The sequence below is a fragment of the Equus przewalskii genome, chromosome 10 (assembly GCF_037783145.1).
Source record: "Equus przewalskii isolate Varuska chromosome 10, EquPr2, whole genome shotgun sequence".
In the NCBI taxonomy this organism is placed as follows: Eukaryota; Metazoa; Chordata; class Mammalia; order Perissodactyla; family Equidae; genus Equus; species Equus przewalskii.
The window spans coordinates 60,945,743-60,966,130 of record NC_091840.1 but is presented as its reverse complement, the minus strand read 5'-3'; the positions used below and the strand labels follow the sequence as shown (position 1 = coordinate 60,966,130).

Here is a 20,388-nt window from a genome sequence, read left to right as displayed (position 1 = left end):
AGAAGCGAGCGAGTGCGTGGGGCGGCCAGCTTGTGATTCTCCACAGCCTGCCATCTTGGGGGACGGGGTCGGGGAGGGAGGCGAGCGAGGGGCCCAGAACTCTTTCTTGGGCTAAGGCAGATGTTTAAAGCTGGATTTCACTCTCATGGTCACTGTTTTTTAATTGAGGTGAAATCCACATCACATAAAATTAACCATTTTAAAGAGTACAATGCAGTGGCGTTTAGTACCTTCACACTGTTTCACGACCATCACCAATACCTGGTTCCAGAACATTGTCTTCATCCCCGAAAGAAACCTGGACCCATCAGTGGTCCCTCCCCACCCTCCCTGCTGCTGGCACCACTATCGACTCCCTGTCTCTGTGCGTTTCCTATTGTGGACATTTTGCACACAGGGCATCATGTGCTATTTTCCCTCTTACGTCTGGCTTGTTTCACTTGGCATCCTATTTTCCAGGTTCATCCACGTGGTTGCGTGTGTCAGGGCTTCACTCCTTCTTATGGTTCGATAATATTCCATGTGCAGTGGGCCCCATTTTGCCTCTCCTTTCATCCATGGATGGGCATTCGGGGTGTCCCGCCTTCTGGTGATAATGAACAGTGCTGCTGAAGCATGGCTGTGCACAGACCGGTGTGAACACGACGGTTGACGGTCACCTTTGTGCTCTCTGAAGAGGCCCCACCACGAGGCACTTCTGATTCTGCTTCCTGTGACAGCCGGCCTTCCCTTTCTTTTGACCCCTAGGCATCTGGTGGCCCATCCTCCTTGAGGGGGCCCATCGCTCTCTGTGTCCCGCCACCTCAGGTGCCAGGGCAGCCTTTCCCCTTCAGACCAACCCAGGGGACCCAGAGCAAGCATCCTCGCCCCAAACCAATCTTTCCCCACGACCTCCACCTCCTTGTAGGCTGGAGGTCCATGACAGTCGCCAGGGTGCGGGTGATGTGGAGGCTTGATTCATTTTGTGGCCTCTGTCCAAACTGGGAAAGTGTGTTCTGGGCTGAACTGTGTTCCCTGAAAATCCATCTGTTGAGGTGCTAAGCCCCAGTATCGCAGAATGTGACTGCATCTGGAGACGGGGGCTTTACAGAGGTGAGGAAGCTGAAATGAGGTCATGGGGTGGGTCCTAATCCACTCTCACTGGTGTCCCACAAGAAGGGATATGGACACCCCAGGGATGTGTGCGCGCAGGTGGACGACCATGCAAGGACACAGGGAGGAGGCGGCCGTCTGCACGCCAGGAGGGAGGCCTCGGAAGGAACCCGCCCTGCCAGCACCTGGTCTCAGACTTCCAGCCTCCAGACTGTGAGAAAACAAACTTCTGAGGGTGAAACCCCCAGTCTGTGGTCGTCAGGGCAGCCTTAGCAAGCCCATGCAGTGACTGCTTCAATGCCCCGTGAATAGCCTAAACCTCCCCCTTTCCCTGGGCAGCCCCAGCCCCCGCTTGTGAAAGCAAGACACTGACAGCAGTCTCACCCACCTCACCGGCCTGTCATGAGGGCCGCACGTGCTGGAAACTGGGCTATAAAAAGGCACAACTATTATCAAACCATCTTTGCCTTCCTCATCACACTCTGGCGTGACTAACTTGGCCCAGGACCCTCCTCGTACTAAACCTGAAATTCCCAGGTCCCCTTGTGTACCCCTGCTGTGTGTTTGCCCTGACCCCTGACTTAGGGGTGGCCACGCGGCTGCTGGCAGGCAGGGTCTGGGCCCTTTCTTCCTTATCTCCAGGGCTTTTCCGGGCCTGGCGCAGAGCAGGTGTTCAGCGAGGGTGTGATGACGAGCAAGTGACACCCCTCCCACAGTCCCCACGACTGTGGACGGGGCTCCCCTACTCTTGCTGACTGCCACTGGGCCCTGACGAGGAGAACGCTAGGATGAACTGGGGGCAATCTGTGCCTTTCCCAGGCTCGTGCTGGACGACTGCAGCCATTGCTTTATCTGGCAGGTGGTGGGCATGTGCTCAGGGCTCCCCAGGAGCATCGCTCTCGCATGCTCCCAGGGCCTTTCCCGCGTCCAAGGGGGGACGTTGAGGGGCAGGATGACTGAGGCTCCCCAGGGGCACCTTGGAGGGACACTGGCTGACTGCACTTGGGCCAACGATGGGGCTTTTGGGCCACTGAGCACTGTGAGGCCAGCTTCTGTCTCAGCAAGTGGACAATGTCTGCTGCCGGATTCTAGGAAGGGTTGTTTCCACATTTTATTGCTGTGTAATGAGCCACCTCGAAATACAGTGGCATAACTCATTCTATCCTGCCATGGTGTCTGCAGGCCGGGAAGCCAGATGGGCTGCAGCAGGAGGCCTGTCTCTGCCCCTCAACGTTGGGGGCTTTGGCTGGGAGGTCATGAACGTCTTGCTGGCAAAGCTGCAGGGCAAGAGGCACTGTCCTGTGTGGTGGTGGGAGTGGGGGCAGCTCGACAGGATTCATGAGAAGCACACGTGCCCTGCCCTCTGACGCAGCGGCTCTCCTCGGGACAGGCCCGCAGCAAGTGCCGGCGCATTCCTGCAGGTCTCTGAGACAGGAGAAGCCACTGCGGGACTGGCTGACACAGCCAGGGCCTCTGAACACGGAGTGTCCCGGACCGTGTGGACGGACCAGACGTGTGCTGGCAGCGACCCTGGAAGGCACAGGTAAGAGGAAAAGAGTCAGAGCAGTGTGCACAGGACGCGCCCTGTGGGTACAAGGAATCAGTTTGTCAGTCCGTGTGTGCACGCACCTGTGTGTGATCAGCTGCAGAGGATGCAGAGCGCAGCACCATGTGGCCCAGGGCTGAGGACCAGGGAACACGAAGACAGGACAAGGGAACCTTATCTTCACTGCATATTGTTTTGTAATTTGAGTTTTATACCATGTGAATATATTACCCATTCAGAATTAAAATTCCATTTTTAAAATGCTCATTTTTGATGCTTTTAATCATAAGTTCAAACCTTTCTATAGAAATATTATACCAAAGATGTTTTCGGAGGATGTGCCTTTCCCAAACGCCTACTGTTGCTATGAAGCAGAAGAACAGGCATGACTTGTCGAGTACACATGCATTTCTGCTCCTCAGAACGGTCCTGCAGGGTGGCTGGTGTGGGAATGGTGTCTGCTGCCTTCATCCCACTTATCTTTCTAGACTCTTCTCTGCAGCCAGGGCTGGCAGCTCGTGAACTACGGTTCCCAGACCTCCAGGGCTGACTACGGTGGGAGGCACTGGCAGTGGTTCGGAAGATGGGAGGGCGGGAAAGCCAGCCCAGGCTGGGCTTCTGTGGGCACCTCAGGCCACAGTAGTGGCAGCAGCTGCATGTCAGCAGCGCCCCCAGCAAGTGCAGCTCTGGTTCCTGCTCAGGCAGCAGGAAGCACGGTTTCTGGGAAGCACTACTTCTCCTTTTGCTCCTCCGGCCTGAGGGGCCAGTCCCCACCAGGGACTGGTCTGTGGGTGTCCTTATTGCCCCCTGGCTTCTCCTGCCCTCCCAACACCTCTGCAAACAACGCCTTGTATTAGATTCCCTCTGTTTGAAATAACTAGGGTGGCTTTTTCTTTCCTAATTAGACACTGATTAATATAGGTAAAATTATCCCCATTTTACAATTAAGAAAATTGGAATTCAGAGAGAAGTGACTTAACCAAAGGGAACTCCGTCCCTGTCTTCCTCACTGTGCTCCAGCCACCCTGGTCCCGTCGCTGGAACACACATCAAGCTCACTGTACTCCAGAGTGTTCACACCTACTCCTTCTGTGCGGAACATTCTGTCCCCTGCTCTCCACACGCACGCTCTTTCTCTTCACTCAGGTCCTACGCCACGTCGCCTCTTGAAAGAGCCCTTCTCTGGCGACCCGTAATCTCCACGCGCTCTGCTGCATCACCCTGCTTACGTTCTTCTTCGTACTTAGCATTCTCTGAAGATATTTACTCACTCAGTTGTCTTCTTGCTGGACTGGAGAGCTCATGAGACCAGGGCAGCATGTGTCCCCTCAGCGCCTGGCACTGAGTGTGCGCTCAGTGATTGTTTGCGCTCAGTGATCGTTTGCTGTAAGAAGGAATGAACGAGAAGGGTAGTCGGGAAAGTGGCAGATTATTCTGAGCGCCATTCAGGACCTGCCTCGCCTGCTGGCTGCCTCCAGGCCACCGGGAGCCTCCACTGCGTGGGAGCCCACAGGAAGCCCAATTTCTACCATGCAGGTTGTGCCCTCGGTGGCTGCTCAGTTGCTACATGCTGAGTAAATCACCCTGCCTATGAACCTTCCAGAAGGTGTCTGTGCACGAATAGTGATCAAGAGGCAACTTCTGGGGATCTCAGCTCCAGTGAGCAGACTGGAAGCAGATGGCCTGTTAGAAGTCAAGTGCAAGAGCTGGGGGGGATGGGAAGAGCATCCCAGGTCCACAGCATTTGAGCACTTACGCTGTGTGTGCACCAGACACGGGCCTGGGACCTGTCCTCCTAAACAACGACAACAGTTCCGGGGCTCTTCCTTAGATGCACCACAGCACAGTGTAACCCTGTAACCAGACAGCTCAGGTTCAAATCCTGCCGCTATTCCTGACTGGCATCGTGACCTTGGCAAGTCACTCAGCTCCTCTGTAACTTGGTTTCCTCATTGGAAATGAGGAACCAAAGCATGGTTTCCTCTCAAAATGAGAATGTTGATGATAACAGTATCACCTTCATAGGGTTGTTGTGAAAATCAAAAGAGTTAAATCAGGGGCCGGCCCCGTGGCCCAGTAGTCAAGTTTGCACGCTCCACTTCAGTGGCCCAGGGTTTCGCCGGTTCTGATCCTGGGCGCAGACATGGCACCCCTCGTCAGGCCATGCTGAGGTGGCATCCCACATGCCACAACCAGAAGGATCTGCAACTGGAATATACAACTATCTACTGGGAGGCTTTTGGGAGAAGAAGAAGAAAAGAAGAAGAAAAAAAGAAGACTGGCAACAGATGTTAGCTCAGGGCCAATCTTTAAAAAAAAAAAGTTAAATCACTTAAAATATTTAGAACAGAGCTTGGCATGACATACCTGTCAGTGGCCATTGGTACCTTGTATGCTAAGTTCCATACCTGTATCATCTTATGTAACCCTCCTAGCAGTCCTGGGAAGGGAGGCAGTAACATTACCCCCACATTACAAACAAGGACGCTGTGACACCGAGGTTAGAAAAGCAGTCTTGGATCCAGAGCCTGGAGCCATGCTTCAAACCCAGCTGTGCCAGAATCCCTAGGAACCCTCTTAATCACACCAGTCCAGAGAAAACAGACCTATCCATAGGCAGTGCCAGGGCAACATGGTAACATTGTAACTCTAGCATGCCTACACACTGGCGCTTGGAGGTGGGGCTGTGCGACCCCACAGAAAGAGGAGGCCCTGCCAGGGGATCAGACAGGCCCAAGGTCCAGGAGCATAGCTGCTCAGAAGGGCACTCTAGGCAAAGCATGGAACATCCGAGGACCTACAAACCCTCTGACTCTGCTAGCCTGGCAAGTTCCAGGCAGGAAAGGGGCTGTTGAAGCTGGAGAGGTAGACAACCTCCGAACCACGGAGGGCCTTCTAGATTGTGCTAAGGAGCGTGAATTGCATCTTGTAGGTAATGAGGGACACTTACAGCTCTAGTAGGATGTGAGCTGGAGGGAAATCCTAAGGACTCCTCAGCGATGAGAGCCCCTCCTGCCCTGGCTTGCCCAGTTCCACTAGACTTGGGTGCTGACAGCGGGCGCCCAGCTTCTTCCCGTCTCTGAATCTGGAGGTTTCGGCATATGAGAGCTGCTCCAGCACTCAACGTCAACTATGACGTCTAGTAACAATGTCTGCGGAAAGCAGGAGAGGGACCAGAAGTTTCAAAACTGCAAAGGATCGCCCCCGAATAGGCCCCAGGTCTGAGGGAGCAGCATCCGGGACCACTGGGCCCCGTGTGGTCCACCCTCCCTGACTCGGCAGCAGCGTCCGGGCAGGGCTTTGCCCCGCACACGCCTCCAGAGACATCGAAGGATGAGAGTGTTCCCTTCACCGCGGCCAGGACAGAGGCGGGACGAGTGCGGGGACTGGAGGGGCCTAGTGGCCCCACCTAAAACGGTCTTTTCTCTAGGGCAGAGCCTATTTCTCTCGGAGGAAGGGTCGCATGTTGTTCCTCCTCTTCCTTGCTGTCCGCCTCCTCCCTCCAACAGCTCGCCCGCCGGGGCCCCCGCGGCAGCGGCACCGCGGCTGAGTCCCTGGGGAGCTGGGGGAGTGGAGGCGAGTAGCGACCCCCTCCGAGCGGGGCCGGGCGGCGCCTCCAGCCCCCGGCGACCTCAGCGAGCACAGCGGCCGTGAAGGGCAGGTCGGGCCGCCCCGCAGAGGGCGAGGCCGAGGGGCAGCCGGGCGGGCGGGGCCGGAACGCGCTGAGCGCGGCGCCCTCTGCGGCGGGGCGGACGGCGGGACGCTCCCGCGCGGCACTCTGGGAGTTGTAGGCGCTTTCCTTTCCACGCTGCTTCGGCTCCGTGCTCTCGAATTCCGAGGACGTACAAGCGGGTGGGCGCCTGTGATCCCAGGCTGTGAGCTTTGGGGATCGTAATTTCTAGAAACGTGCAGTGAACAAGACTGTTGCCGTGGCATCCTCCTCTCTGCCTGGTTTGAGGACTGCATTTCCCAGGCGACCTAAGGAGGAGGGGCTTCCGGCGCGCGGTGCATTGTGGATATCGTAGTCCCGCGGGGCTCGGTCTCGGCCTCCCGGGCTGTCCGGTGCCGTGGTCCGAACTACATTTCCCTTCCGCCCGCCCTCTCTCCCGAGGCCGCCTTGGCGCGAGACATTGGCGAGCAGAGTGTCTCCAAGATGGCCGCTTGGGGAAGGAGGCGTCTTGGCCCGGGCAGCAGCGGCGGCAGCGCCCGAGAGAGGTAAGATCCAGGGCCGTGTTGCTCCTCTGAGGGCGGGCGGCTCAGGAGCCGGGAGCCGGTGGGGCCTCCGGAGGTTGCAGCGCTCTCCCTGCCGTAGCCCCCGGCTCCCCCTTCTCGCCCGCCCCCTCCGTCCGCCCGCCGGGCACGCGGGGTTCCAGCCCGGCCGATCCGGGATTGATTGGGAGCTGGCGCCGCTCGGCCTGGCCAGAGCGGCCTCCCAGAGTGCTCAGGAGAGGGGGCGACGGCGGGCCGGGCGAGGCGGGCCGCCGCCGTGCAGGGTGGGGGCCGAGGCCGGGCCGCGCGTAGAGGACCTGGCGCCCCGCGCAGGCCCCAGGGACCCGCCTGGCTGCCCGCGGGCCGAGCGGCGTGCGAAGCTTTCTGCCCGCCTGGCCCCGCGCGTGGTCGTCTCGGCCGCGGCCCCTGACGCGGCGAGGAATGGCTCCCGGGAAGGAGAAGGAAGGGGAAGCCTTCCTGGAGCGGGCTGGCCGCGGGGAGGGCAGTGCAGGCTGCACGTTTACCGGGGGGGAGCCTCAACCTTCGCCACTTGGGTCTCCCGGGCCGGGAGCCGGCCGCTTCCTCGAGGGGCGATTCTTGCGCCCCTGCCTTGGAAGTCCTTTGGAGTGACCTTCCCTAATGAATGATGTGTGGGAAGGGAGCGAGGAGCTGGTTTCTTCCAAGGTGGGTGTCGATTTGGAGAAGTGATTTCTAGAAGATGAGATTTCGTGTTTCGTATTGAATTTACAGTTTTTGCTTCTGGAAAGCGATTTCAGCTACTAGAAGCGACTAGAAGCTGTTCAGCCACCAGAAGTTTGGGAAAGGATGTGTGTTGGTGGAATCACCCGGATTAAACTGTCCTATTCTATCATGGTATAGCAGAGGGCAGGCAAGGTTTGTGTTGGCTTTTTTTGTCTTTGTGGTGAGGATTGCTAAACAGAACAGTTCTCTTTCTCTCCCTTTGTCCCGTCCTCTCTGTCTTTCTCAACTATTCTGCATTGTTCCTTTTCCTTGACTGATTCCATCACATCTTCATTGCTGTTGCCGGCCGCTGGTTTTCGCAGCCCAGAAGATTCCTGTTTGGTGGCTGCGATAGACCCCGTTAGCTTGCATTTTATTCTTGAGCCCCGAGTCATCCAACATCGTCTGTTCTGCATTTCCTCTTCCTTGGAAAAGCAGTGAATGGCAAGCAGATATTTTTGTTTTTCCATCTCCCACCTGATATTTCTTAGATTGGGCAATAGAAGGAAGTTAAAGAAGTGACCTCGATGATTTCCAGACGGCCTTAAAAACTAGCAAACATTTTCAAGATCTTTAATGCAAACAATCCTTTAGTAATAGGAAATGACCTGTTTGGAAAACTGAGTATGAGAGAGAAAGGCATTCTTCCTTACTGGATAGAAGCAACGGAAAGGCCCCGTGGAGAGGTCCAGGCATCATACAGGGCGATGCCAGCAAAAGTGAAGCTGTTACTGATCTAAGAAATTAGATATTGGGGATTTTTTCTCTCCTTGGTTCAAGATGAGCGTTAATTCAAAACAGAGTTTGCCAGTCAGCTCATAGGCAGAATGCAGTCCTTGACCGTTGACCCTCACTTTTTAAGAAAATTTAAATTAGTTGCCGATGCTTATAAATGGAAAGATTTCACATAAAACTCTCCTCCGAAAGCTGAGCAGGGCTGCCTTTTTGGTCAGGACATGTGCTCTTCATCGTTCCTCACCGGGCAGCTTGACTTGCTGCCACCCAGTCTCCTTTGGGGCGCAGGTGGCAGCCTTTGGCCTGGAACTGAAGGTGCTGCTCACACATGCAGATGTTGTGTGTCAGCCAGGAATGGGGCATCTGGTTTTGTGGTTTGGGTGGCGCCGTCTCTTCTCCTTCCAGATAATGTGGGGTGGCCAGGGGTACCCCTGTTTTTGCCTTTGCCGTGGGGCCCTGGCTGGGCTCTGCTGGAGGAGTCGCGTGTCTGAGCCCAATTTCCCTAAGGTTCTCCCACACTGAGCAGAGGATCAGAACATAACCCACTGCTGGCCAGCTAGCTAACTTCTGGGCACACCTCCACTCCTGCTCAGCGGGTGGGGACTGTTCGACTGGGGCAGGCCGGATTAATTGATTGCTCAGCACTGTAGACCCTGAGGCCTGAGTATATTATTGGCTCTTATGACTGAAGTAGGCTGTTTGTGTGTCTCTTAAATGACTTTGTTCCCTGTCACATTTGTGCTGACTCCAGTCTCAGCTCCACGTTGTGACACCACTTTCCTGAGGTGCTTTATGCTGAAGCTGAAGGAAACATTGTCTGGTTCGGGGTGGGCCTGAGCAGAGCGATGCTTTGGGCAGACTTTCCAGATTTGCCAGCGGCTGCAAACTGCGAACCGTGCCTTGTATTTAAAGGCCCTGCCTGGTGCCAGTTGTCCACAAGAATTAGTGTCATCAGCTGTGTGTTAATGATGGTCTAGTTTAGAATACACAGTGTGTGGATTCTTGCTTTACCCGGTTCTCGAGTCTAGAGCTGTGTTAATTCAGTAGCCACTAGTGACATGTAACAATTAAATGTAAATTAATTAAAACTAAGTAAAATGAAAAATTCAGCTCCTCAGTCACATTAGCCACATTTGAAGTGCTCAGCAGCCACACGTGGCTTGTGGCTTGTGGCTACCATAGTGGATAGCCCTGATGTAGAGCATATCCACCAGTGCGGAAAGTTCTGTTGATAGGGCAGCGCCGGTCTAGGCCAGAATAGGAGAGGGGTGGGAAAGTACAGTGGTGGCTGCTTGAGTGTTGATTTTTCGCTACTGCATTAAATCTAGAGAATCAACAGTGTGTGTAACGGAGAACATCAGACTCTGAGCTGTAACCTGAATTCTTGTCCAAAATTCAGCACACGGGCAGTGAGCACACAAAACAGATTGCCCCTTGTCCCACTGGCATCTTTGAGACACACTTGCCCACCTAAGAAGGCGCAGTGCAGGTACCTGTGTGTTTTGCCACTTGGGTGCCAGCATGGACCAGCTCACAGACGGTCCTGCCTGTCCCATTGGGCCGCTTGTCTTCACTCCCTCAGGACCCCTGAGCATCCCTGAGTTCTCCTTGATTGGTGCACTGTGAGTATAGCCACGTGCTCTGAGCTCCTGCCTGTGTCACCATGTGAAGATTACTTGATCTGATGCTGACCGTGCTGTGGGACAGCAGCACTGTTGAAGGCCTGGAGCGTTTCGAGGGCCGGGTACACTGGGCCGAATACTCAGGGTTTAGGGTGAAGTCAGTTTTTGTGGCTTGCCCCTCCTCTGACTTGTGCAGCCAGTTTTCAGGCAGCCAGTTCTGTGAGATGCTTCCACATCTTTCTGTGCCATGCTTTATTCCCCAGACCTTGGTCCTCCTCTTTGACAGCTTTGCTTTAATCTGTGGATTGGACTAGCAGGGTCTTGGATGGCCCGTGGAGGGTTTAGTTTGCAGTCCAGCTGAACAGATGGACCGCAAGCCATCTGGGCAGGTGGCTCACATTTCTGGGGTGACATTCCCCTTGTTCTGATCTGATCCTTTCCGTTTAGAGCTGGGGACCCTTAGGGGCTGGGTATTTTATTTCTCTCGAAAGATTCCCATTCTGGCTCTTGTGGGTATTGGAAATCCTTCTTTTCTCCGGGTCGGGATGAGCCACGCAGGGACAGCATCTTCACCCGTCTCTAGGTGTGCAGCCCTCAGGATTGTGGGTCCCGCTCAGCTGGCTGCCAGAAGGTCGAGTCGCACTTGGCTGGGCCACACACTCCAGTCCTGGAAGTTGGGTACTGTGGGTTAGATCTGCTGGGCTTCATCCTTTTGGGTGTGAGTTTCTGTTTTCCTGGCCTCACTGAGCAGTCTGGATTCCAGCTGCAGTGACTTGGGCCTCAGCGCTTCAGTCCTTTAGGCCACATTCCATTTCAGGCCTAACTTTTTGAAGAAGGAGGGGATGATATTGTGTCCAGGGAGGTGAGGAGGAGGCTGAGGCCAAGCCTGAGTTGGACTTCTCAGGCCTGGTGGACACCAGGTCTGGGTGTATGTGTGTGTGAGTGTGTGTATGTGCACACGCATGCTCTTCTGAGTGAGGGCAGTGGGAGGAGGTGGGAAGTACTCCACAGAGCGAGCACACACAGGGACCTCCCAGCTGCCACTTTGTTCTGTCCCTGGTGCCAGCAGCAACTGCATGGGCCACCGAATTCTTAGGAAAGCCAATAATCCCCTAGTAGTCATAACAGTTCTTCAGCTCAAGGCTGTCCAGTAGGACTTTCTGCCGTGACACAAATGTTCCGTATCTGCACTGCCCGTTAGGGTAGCCATTAGCCACACGTGGTTGTCGTGCATGAGGAATGCAGCTTGTGTGTCTGAGGAGCTGAATTTGTTATTTCACTTAATTTTAATTAATTTAGATTTAAACAGCCACATGGCCTTGGAGTGGGGTGGCACTTTGCTGCTGTCATTTTGGCTTGCACGGTGGCCCCACCCAGTGAGCGACTGAGAGGGAACTTGAGTCCAGGCCTCTTGGCTCCCACACTTGGGGCGCTGTGTTCTTGCTCCCAAAGCAGAGCTGCCCTGTCACCAGAGTGCAGAAGAGGGGCATGCCGTCCTGCGCAGGCTGTCTCTGAAGCAGGTGAGCATGGCAGGGCCCTGTGGAAGTTCCTTGGCCTGTGTGGAACCCTCCCCATTATTCGGGGCGACATACCTGTCCCTTTCCATCCTGACTGGCCTAGAATGTTACTGCTTTCTTTGGCTCCTGAGGAAGCAATTTTTCATTAGCCAAAAGTGGGTTTCCTCTGCCTGGGGCTGGAACTGGAGTCCACCCCTCACCTGTCCCAGGCGGTCAGGGACCACACGCTCTTCAGGCAGGAAGCAGCCTGACATAGGGGCCTAGTTTAATTTTTCAGCCACCAGTTTTCTTAATTATTGTAACTGTTTTTCTTCTCCTGTCACTCTTCAAACATACTTGCAGTAATCCCTGTTGGGAACCTGTCACATTCAGGGCCCGTGCTGGGGATCCTGTGATGAAAACGCAGTCTGTCTTCAAGGAGCTCGGGATCCATGTCCTTCTGTATTTCGGACGGGAGCTCTCGGCTCAGTCCCGCCCGTGAGCCCAGAGCCCGCTCCCGGGAGTGGGCCCAAAGCACCTGCTTCCTCTACAGTCGGATTTGATCTTCTGGTTGTAGCATGACCAGAAGACAATGGCAGCTGGGGCAGTGCTTGCTTCAGTGAAACAGGGCAATGGAACTCTCCTCCTGGCCCTCACGGGCAGGCCTGCAGGGGTGTCAGAGCAGAGGACCCCTCAGCGCCGAGAAGCCGCCTGTGCCCAGACTCGGCTGCAGTGGCGGCTCGTTCCCCGCGAGCGTGGGCTTCTCTGCCAGCCCCAAGAAGCTGCTGGAGCTGGAAGTGGGCTGCCTCCTGCTCCCCTTGGCTGCGGAGGGCGCATGGCTGGCTGGTCTCTTCACCCCAAAGAATACAGGGCTGTTGAACAAGATTTTTGTTTTTAAGAAAAAGCTTATAATTAATTTTCCCACTACAAAAGAAGCACGTGTTTATTTTTATTTTTTTTGGAAAATACAGAAAAACGTGAAGAAAACTAAAATTTAAAAGTCACCTGTTAGGCCGCCATCCAAAGAAAACTATTGTTGACCCTTTTTCCTGTATAGCACCCTTTGATACTTCCCCCCAGATATTTTGTCTTGGACTTTTAAAAATTATATGTTCAACACATCAAAAGTGTGTTTCTAACATGTGAAAAGTCACAAACTTGCTACTAGACGGAAACCATGCTGAATGAAAGAAGCCCGTTACAAAGACCGCACGCTCTCTGATGGCGCCTGGATGAAGTGCTCAGACGAGGCGCGTCCGTGGAGGCGCGTCCGTGGATCGGCGGCTGCCAGGGGCTGGGGAGGGTTGGGGAGAATGGGGAGTGACGGGGTTTCTTTTCCGGGTGATGAAAATGTTCTAAAGTTGATTGTGGTGTTGGCTGTACAACTCCGTGAAGATGCTGAGCCACTGAATTGTACACTCTAGTGGGTGAATTGTATGGTATGTGAATTTGATCTTAATAAAGCTGTTATTTAAAGAAGTACAAATCCGGGCCGGCCCTGTGGCCGAGTGGTTGAGTTTGTGTGCCCCACTTCGGTGGCCTGGGGTTCGCAGGCACAGATCCTGGGTGCGGACCTACACACCACTCAGCAAATCACGCTGAGGCGGCGTCCCACATGGAAGAACCAGAATGACCTACAACGAGGGTACACAGCTAGTCTGGGGAGAAAAAAAAAAGAGGAAGATTGGCAACAGCTGTTAGCTCAGGGACACACTTCCTCATCAAAAAGCATAAACAAAAAAAGTTAAAAAGTATAAATCAAAACCACAATGAGAGACCACCTCACACCCATCAGGATGGCTACTTTTTTTTTTGAGGAATATATCATTGTTGTAGGTCATTCTGGTTCTTTGTGGGACATCGCCACAGCAAGGCTTGCTGAGTGGTGTGTAGGTCCGCGCCCAGGATCTGTGCCTGCGAACCCCAGGCCACCGAAGGGGGGCACGCAGACTTAGCCACTCGGCCACAGGGCCGGCCCCAGGATGGCTACTATTAAAAACAAACAAAGCAGGAAATAACAAGTGTTGGCAAGGCCGTGGAGAAATTGGCAGCCTCACGCCCTGCTGGCGGGGACGTAAAATGGTGCAGCTGCTGTGGAAGACAGTGTGGCGATCCCTCACAAAAGTAAGAATAGCATTACCATATGATCCAACAATTCCACTTCTAGGTACACAGCCAAAGGAAATAAAAGCAGAGACTCAAACCGGTATCTGCACACCCATGGCAGGATTATTCACAACAGCTAGAAGGTAGAGACAACTGGAGTGTCCATTCACGGATGAACAGACAAAGAAAATGCATGTGGTCTGTCCACTCAGTGGAATGGTCAGCCTTAAAAAGGAAGGGAACGCTGACACACGCTCCAACGTGGATGAACCTTGAGGACATCACGCTGAGTGAAACAGCCAGACACAAAAGACAGACACCGTATGATTCACTTATGATTTACCTAAAGTTGTCAAATCCATAGACAGAGAGTAGAATAGTGGGGGTGGAGTGGGGAGGGAATTGTTGTTTAATGGGTACAGAGTTTTAGTTTTGCAAAATGAAAAAGTCCTGGAGATTGGTTACACGGTGTTGTGAATGTGCTTGACACTGCTGTACTGTCACTTAAAAATGGTTGATAGTAAATTTTATGTGTATTTTACCATAATTAAAAAAATAATAATAATAAACCTGTGTGCTCACCGCTCAGCTTAAGAAGTCGAAAACTAGCGCTCCCCTGGCCCACGCGGCCCTCCTGCAGGCAGAGGGCACCTGTCATTCCGTGCTTCTCTTCACAGTTGCCAGTGCCCCATCCCTAAACAGTGCCTCCTTTAGCCCCGGGCACCAGGCGTCGGCTGTACCTGAACATGAGCGACTCCATCCTCACTCTCGTGGAGAACATCACGATTTCTCTCTTCTCTTGTCAATAATCTTTTGCTCTCACCAAACAGTGCTGCTCTGAACATTCTTGTGCCGCTCTGAATTTTGGGGAGGTGTCCCCAGACTTTGGGGATCCCACGTTTGAGGCTACTTCTGTAATCCCAGGTTCCTTTGAGACTGGCTTCGAGATGGTGTGGAGAACCATGGGGCCGGAGTGTAGGCAGGCTGCCGGCTGCACACACAGGGGGCCCAGATCTGGGGGAAACGGACTTTGTCCTGTCTATTCCTCATGGCCACCTTTCCACTGAATGCCTGCGTTCCCAGGGGATTCCTCTGATGACTGCTCCTCAGGAAAGAGAGGGGAGACAAGGGTCTCAGGCCGACTGGTGGGAGGCAGGTTCAAGAGCCCCAGTCGCAAGTGGCCATGACCCTGAGGCAGCGTCTGAGCGGCCACTAAAGCTCAGACATGCTGCCGCCCTGCCCCCCAGGCTGGTTCAGGGCCCACAGGCACAGCGGTCTCTGTGTGGGCACACGGTGTGGAGAATGACCCTGGTCCGTAAGGACCACAGAACGTGCCCAATTCTGAAGGTTCCAAAGGGGCCCCCTTTCTTTCCAGAGCCATTCCGTTCCTCTCCCCAGTGACAGGCACAGCTCTCAGGGATTTGTGTACCCACCCGGAAATGCCCTGTGCACGTGAAGTAAACATGCGCTAATACAGTGCCCCGTGAACACTGCTCCATACTCGCCTCGTCGCTTTACTTCTTGGAGACTTCTCCGTCATCAGTGTGCTCGCCCGCTCTCCCCCTCTCCCGCGCATGCTCTCCCTCTCTCTCTTTTTAACACAAACTCTTTTTATTATGCTCTCTTATGGGTCATTTCATACCTGCAACGCAAAGCAAAAATACAGCCCCTTAGGAAGCCCAGGGCTCACAAGATTCCAACTGGCTATTCCTTACTCTTGTTCTTAAATCTGCTTTTGTGTACCAGGGTTCAAGTTCGGGGCTGGCTGGTGATACTCTGAAATGGTTCAAGGCAACCTTCTACCTGGGTTCTTTCCTTAGTTGGATTCCATTTGACCTAGAAAGAAAAAGCATGCCACACACAGTGGGTGCTGGCGTAGCCGAGCAGTGGCGGACGCGGCTGTCCTGTGAGGACTCAGCCAGCAGGCTTGTGAAGTAACAGTTTGTCAGCCGTGAAGAGCTGAATCCGGTGGGCTGGGCAGCCTGTAAAGCCTAGTTTGCAGAGGCAGGTGGCGCCCCAGCTGCTGCAGCCAGGGGTGGAAGGTGGGTGCTGACTGCTGGCTGGGGTGGCCTCTGACAAAGGGGGCCCCTCCTCCTCGTGTGTCTGTGTTGAACCTTGGCGTCTGCTTCCTGTCCATCAGGTGGAATCCTGGAGATCACTTCTCCAGACTTCAGACCTCGCCCTTTCCCCGTGGGAACTGCGAATCCCTCTCCTGAGTTGGGTGTAGTGGGTTTGGCTTTGAGAGCAGAACTGGTGAGTCTTAGGGCAGTGACTATGACTTCACCTGTGAAGTGCCTGCAGTGCGGCGTCTGCTCTTTTGTTTTCACCCTGTGGCTAGCTGGCTGCTGGTGATGGATCGGCGTGGGGTAACCTGCGCCGTAAGGCCTGGAGGCGCATGGAAGCTGCGGCAGGCCTTGGCAGGCCCGGGGTGCCTGCGCTGGGCGAGCCCCGTGTCTGCACACACTCAGAGCTGTGGTGTGGTGAATGGCTCCCGGCGTCCATTTGCCATCACTTCTGTGCTGTCAGGGCTGACTGTGCACCTGAGAACAGCAGTGAGATGGGAGCCCGGAGGGTACTGGCCTTTCTCTCACTTCCAGGCTCCATGGGCCCCATGGACACTCCCACTAATCTGTGTTAACAAATGATGGCAGCTCACCGAGCCCACTCCGCCTGAGGAGTTGGAGCGAGCCCGCCCCCGGATGGGCTGGGAAAAGGCGGGCCTGGGGGCTTTGGCTTCCGGCTGGGCTTGCAGAGGCATGGGCAGCAGGGAGCTGGGAGGGCTTGGTTGACAGAGGGTGGGGCTTCAACTAGCATTTTCTCACCACATTTGGGATGGCTAGTCTGCCGCGCAGAGAAGGGCACTGCGCGAAGGTAGATTTGGGCTTTGGCAAGAACATTCTGTAATCCAGCTGTGACACCCACGTTTACTTTGAACGTAAACGTGGGCCAGAAAGTGTGCCTCGGACGCTGACAGCGAGGCGGCGTCCGACCTCGCCTTGACAGTCAGCAGGACACAAAGCTGCCCTGGGAGCGCCTCCTCTTCAGGCCTCCCCCTTCCCCTCTTTTCTCTCCCCTCTTGTCTCTTGCCTGACAAACTGGAGAACACAGCAGTTCTCTGGGCCAGGAATGCCCCTCCCCGCCCACACACTGGGCGACAAGCAGCCTTAGCAGTGACTGTCATCCTCCTGCGACTCGCCCGGTGAGGGAGCCCCTGCCTCTAGGTCCGCGTGTTCGCCAGCGGGGCCTTGGCAGTGCCGAGCCTGCGAGGAGCCGCTGATGCCACCTCCCTCTGAGTGAAAACCCCATGGGGGAGCCCCACAGAGGCCCTTGGGTGGCAAGCCAGATTTTCCTCATTTCATCAACTTGCGGTGGATTCCTACAGAAAGAGTCGCTAACCCATGCTGGAAAGACGGCCCTGGCCACACTGCACTGTCGCGAGCTGCTTTGGCAGCATCCTCCGGTCAGGGGGCTTCTTGTCCAACCCCCAGGGAATGACTTCTCGCCAGTGCGCCTGGTTAATTAGGGCCTGTGGTTTCACCGGGAGGCCTCCCTGAGCGCGGCTTCATCCTGGTTCCCCTTTTTCAGGGGCAGAGCTCCCTCTGCCGAGTCCCAGCCAGTGCCTTTGTTAAGTGCCCCCGTGCTCCTCCCCTGCGCTGGGGCACAGTCAGCCCTCTACCTAGGACTTTTCACTTCCGATTTGACCACAGGAGAGCATTAACCAGGCATTTATCCCATTAGAGGGAAAGCCTGCCTCCTAGATTGGCTTATTTGTTTGCTAAAAGTAGCTTTTATGGCCCCGAGTCCCGCCTGAGAGGAGGGCCTGGAAGGAGTGCTCGCTGGTCTGGCTCTCCGATCACCTGTCCGTTTCCCTTGACGTTTGCCTGACAGTCCAGTCCCCACCACCCTCAACAGGGCACTGTTTTCATCTGTGCAGGAGGGCTGGGACCACCCTCATGCTGGGCGTAGGCGTTTTGGGGGGGACCTTGTTGAAAAGCCTTTGCTGGCCCCTAGTGTGCACGGTCCCTGCCCAGGAGGCTCGGAGCCAGCGCCCAGTGGCTTTACACTCAGCAGCCGCTTGGTGGCCATGCCGGCTCCGCCAGGCCCCTGGGCCTTGTGTCTGTGAGCATGCAGGGCTCAGGCGGGTGCGCCATGCTCAGCTGTGTGTGCCCAGTGCGCCGCTCCAGAGCCCTGGCTGGAGGGCTGTGGACTCGGGCGGGGGAGAGGTGATCACGAGGAGCCAGATGTGAGTCCCGGGGCCTCGCCTCCTGTGTGACAGTCTGACCGCTGGAGCCTAGGGGTTGCTGAAGGGGCGAGGCTGCTTTTCACTGAGGCGTGTGAGCAAAGATGGCTCTGCGCAGCCTGGTAATAATAATACAAGTTAAAACACCTGGCCCAAGCCTCCAGAGCCGTGTCCAGCAGTGTCCTTTCAGGCTGGATAAAGAAGGCTTCTTATCAGATGAACAGAAGACACAAAGCAAGGGGAGGCGGCACATGCTGGGCGGCAGTGTAGACACTCCACCAGCCCTGGGCAGGCTGGGACCCCCCGGCCAAGACGACGGGGCCTCTGCAGGGCTGTATGTAGGTCTGCCCATTGCAGGGGTGGGAAGTTCCCCCTGGAGAGGCCTCCAACTGAGAATCCTACAATGGCCTAAACTGCCCCCTTGGCCTGTGGTCACTGCCAGGTGGAGCCGGGTTGCTGTCCGGGCGCGATGCAGTGCCAGGCCTTCCAGAAGGCCGTGACTTGTCCTCCGCTAGCACAGGTCCCAGCAGCCCTCCCTGGGCCAACTCAGCCTCTTGAACTGGGTCTTCGTGAACATTGCTTCCTACGTGTGTGAGCAGCGTTTCCTGGGCCAGCAGGGGCAGCATGGGTGAGAACATTGGGCCTCATGTGACCCCCCCCCGCCCAGTGATTTCAGTCACTGCTGTTCCTGGGGCCCTGTCTTTGCTCACCCAATCAGAGGGCTGCGTTTTCTGAGCAGTGAGCCAGGTTCCTGGGGCTGCCGGCCTGGGAAGGGCCTTGGGGGCTGTGGGCAGCGTGTCCTCCCTTGAGGACCAGAGGAGTTTGTCCTCAGTCCCCCAAGGCGAAGGTGACCCCACTTGCCTTCTGTTCTGCAGGCCAAGGAGGACTACTTGTGAACTGTGCCAAGGGCACGGTGTTTGGCGTTATCTGTCTCGGGTCTGTTTCCCTCGAAGGATCCTCCTGCAGTTGCCCTGATGACCCCAGGGCAGAGCTCATCCTGCCCACCTCAGGCTTCGTTCCGTCCGTGCTCATGTGACTCGGGGCGGAAATCATTTTCTCAGGGCTCCTCTGCTGATGCACAGATCTGTCAGTCCATGCTCTAGGCTAACGGCCAGGCCCGGGGCCTGTTGTAAGTTGTCATCTTCTTAGAGGTTGGGTCCTCCTTTTCTGTGTCTTTTTATATTTCACTATTTTATTCTTTCAGAAAAAATAAATTCCTTACTGATTATCATGTACACAGAGTCTAAGGGAGATAAAAACATGAGTGAGGCATGCCCACAGGAGCTCAGGCCCTCTGCAGCCTGAGGCCCAGCCTTGCCCTCAGGGCCCTTCCCGTGCGCGCCCGGAAAGACGCAGCAGGTGCTTCTCAGCCTAACCATCTCCTCTCTCTCCCGCCCTCCGCCGCCAGGGTGAGTGTGTCAGCCACAGACTGCTACATCGTGCACGAGATCTACAATGGGGAGAGCGCCCAGGACCAGTTTGAGTACGAGCTGGAGCAGGCCTTGGAGGCGCAGTACAAGTACATCGTCATCGAGCCCACCCGCATTGGCGACGAGACCGCCCGCTGGATCACCGTGGGCAACTGCCTGCACAAGACCACCGTGCTGGCAGGCACTGCCTGCCTCTTCACGCCATTGGCCCTGCCCCTGGATTACTCCCACTACATCTCCCTGCCTGCCGGCGTGCTGAGCCTGGCCTGCTGCACCCTCTACGGGATCTCCTGGCAGTTCGATCCCTGCTGCAAGTACCAAGTGGAGTACGACGCCTACAAACTGTCCCGCCTGCCCCTGCACACACTCACCTCCTCCACCCCGGTGGTGCTGGTCCGGAAGGACGACTTGCACAGAAAGAGACTGCACAACACGATAGCCCTCGCCGCCCTGGTGTACTGTGTAAAGAAGATTTACGAGCTCTACGCCGTATGACTGCCGCCAGCGGGGAGCCGCAGACCAGCCACGAGAGACCGGAGGGCTCCGACGCCGCAGCCCCAGCCTTGCTCGGAGGCAGCAGACCTGGGAAGGTGTTTGGTTTCATATTTGTTATTTTAAATACTACCACAGATCAGTGTACCGAGGGTTTCAGCTCATTACACTAGGACGCGGGTGTCTGTCACCCCCGGGGCCTGAGGCTGTGGGAGTCTGCCTGGGCGGCGGGGTGTTGATGGGAGCCACGCAGAGGGGTGTGAACGCGCTCGGGGGTTAAGTGTATTGTTTAACTGTACCATTCAGAGCCAAGCAGAAGCTGTCGACTATTAAAATGACGAGAATTTCAGTGGCAGGTGTGTCCTCTTTCCCTCACTGTGCCTACAGCGCTGCTGCACGCTCTGCTCTGGGGGCCGCGTGCAGTGGAAGGAAAGGCACGCTCCCTGCCCCTTGCTGCAGCCTGATGTCACCACTTGCAGCAAGAACAGGCCTTTGAACAGTGGTCCTGGGGCCAGACCCCTCCCAGAGCAGTCTCACGTCTCCCCTGGGCCCTGTTTGCAAGGCCAGCACTGCTCAGAACTGTTCAGGGTCACGTAAGGATTGGGAAGGAGACCCAGGGGCCAGTGCATCTCCATTTGGGTTCACGTGAGGACATGGGGTCTAGGACCTCTTGTCTAGA

General features: G+C 55.5%; 1 protein-coding gene and 1 long non-coding RNA gene across 3 annotated transcripts; one reads left to right on the top strand and one right to left on the bottom strand.

The window, feature by feature from the left end:
• Positions 1–2,178: 2,178 nt before the first annotated feature.
• Positions 2,179–6,410, bottom strand: LOC103563091 (uncharacterized). Its single transcript, XR_547804.2, has 4 exons — positions 6,048–6,410; positions 5,589–5,790; positions 2,722–4,022; positions 2,179–2,622 (listed from the first exon to the last, which is right to left on the bottom strand). It is a non-coding gene; the product is annotated as an uncharacterized lncRNA (long non-coding RNA).
• TMEM11 (transmembrane protein 11) lies at positions 6,363–20,058 on the top strand. 2 transcript variants are annotated; one of them, XM_008538316.2, is made up of 2 exons: positions 6,363–6,853; positions 19,196–20,058. In XM_008538316.2, the coding sequence occupies exons 1-2, from the start codon at positions 6,792–6,794 to the stop codon at positions 19,710–19,712; spliced, it is 579 nt and encodes a 192-aa protein (XP_008536538.1). In that variant the 5' UTR covers positions 6,363–6,791; the 3' UTR covers positions 19,713–20,058. The 2 variants fall into 2 exon arrangements, with proteins under 2 accessions (XP_008536538.1, XP_070419841.1); XM_070563740.1 differs by lacking the exon at positions 6,363–6,853 and adding an exon at positions 7,122–7,531.
• Positions 20,059–20,388: the final 330 nt, after the last annotated feature.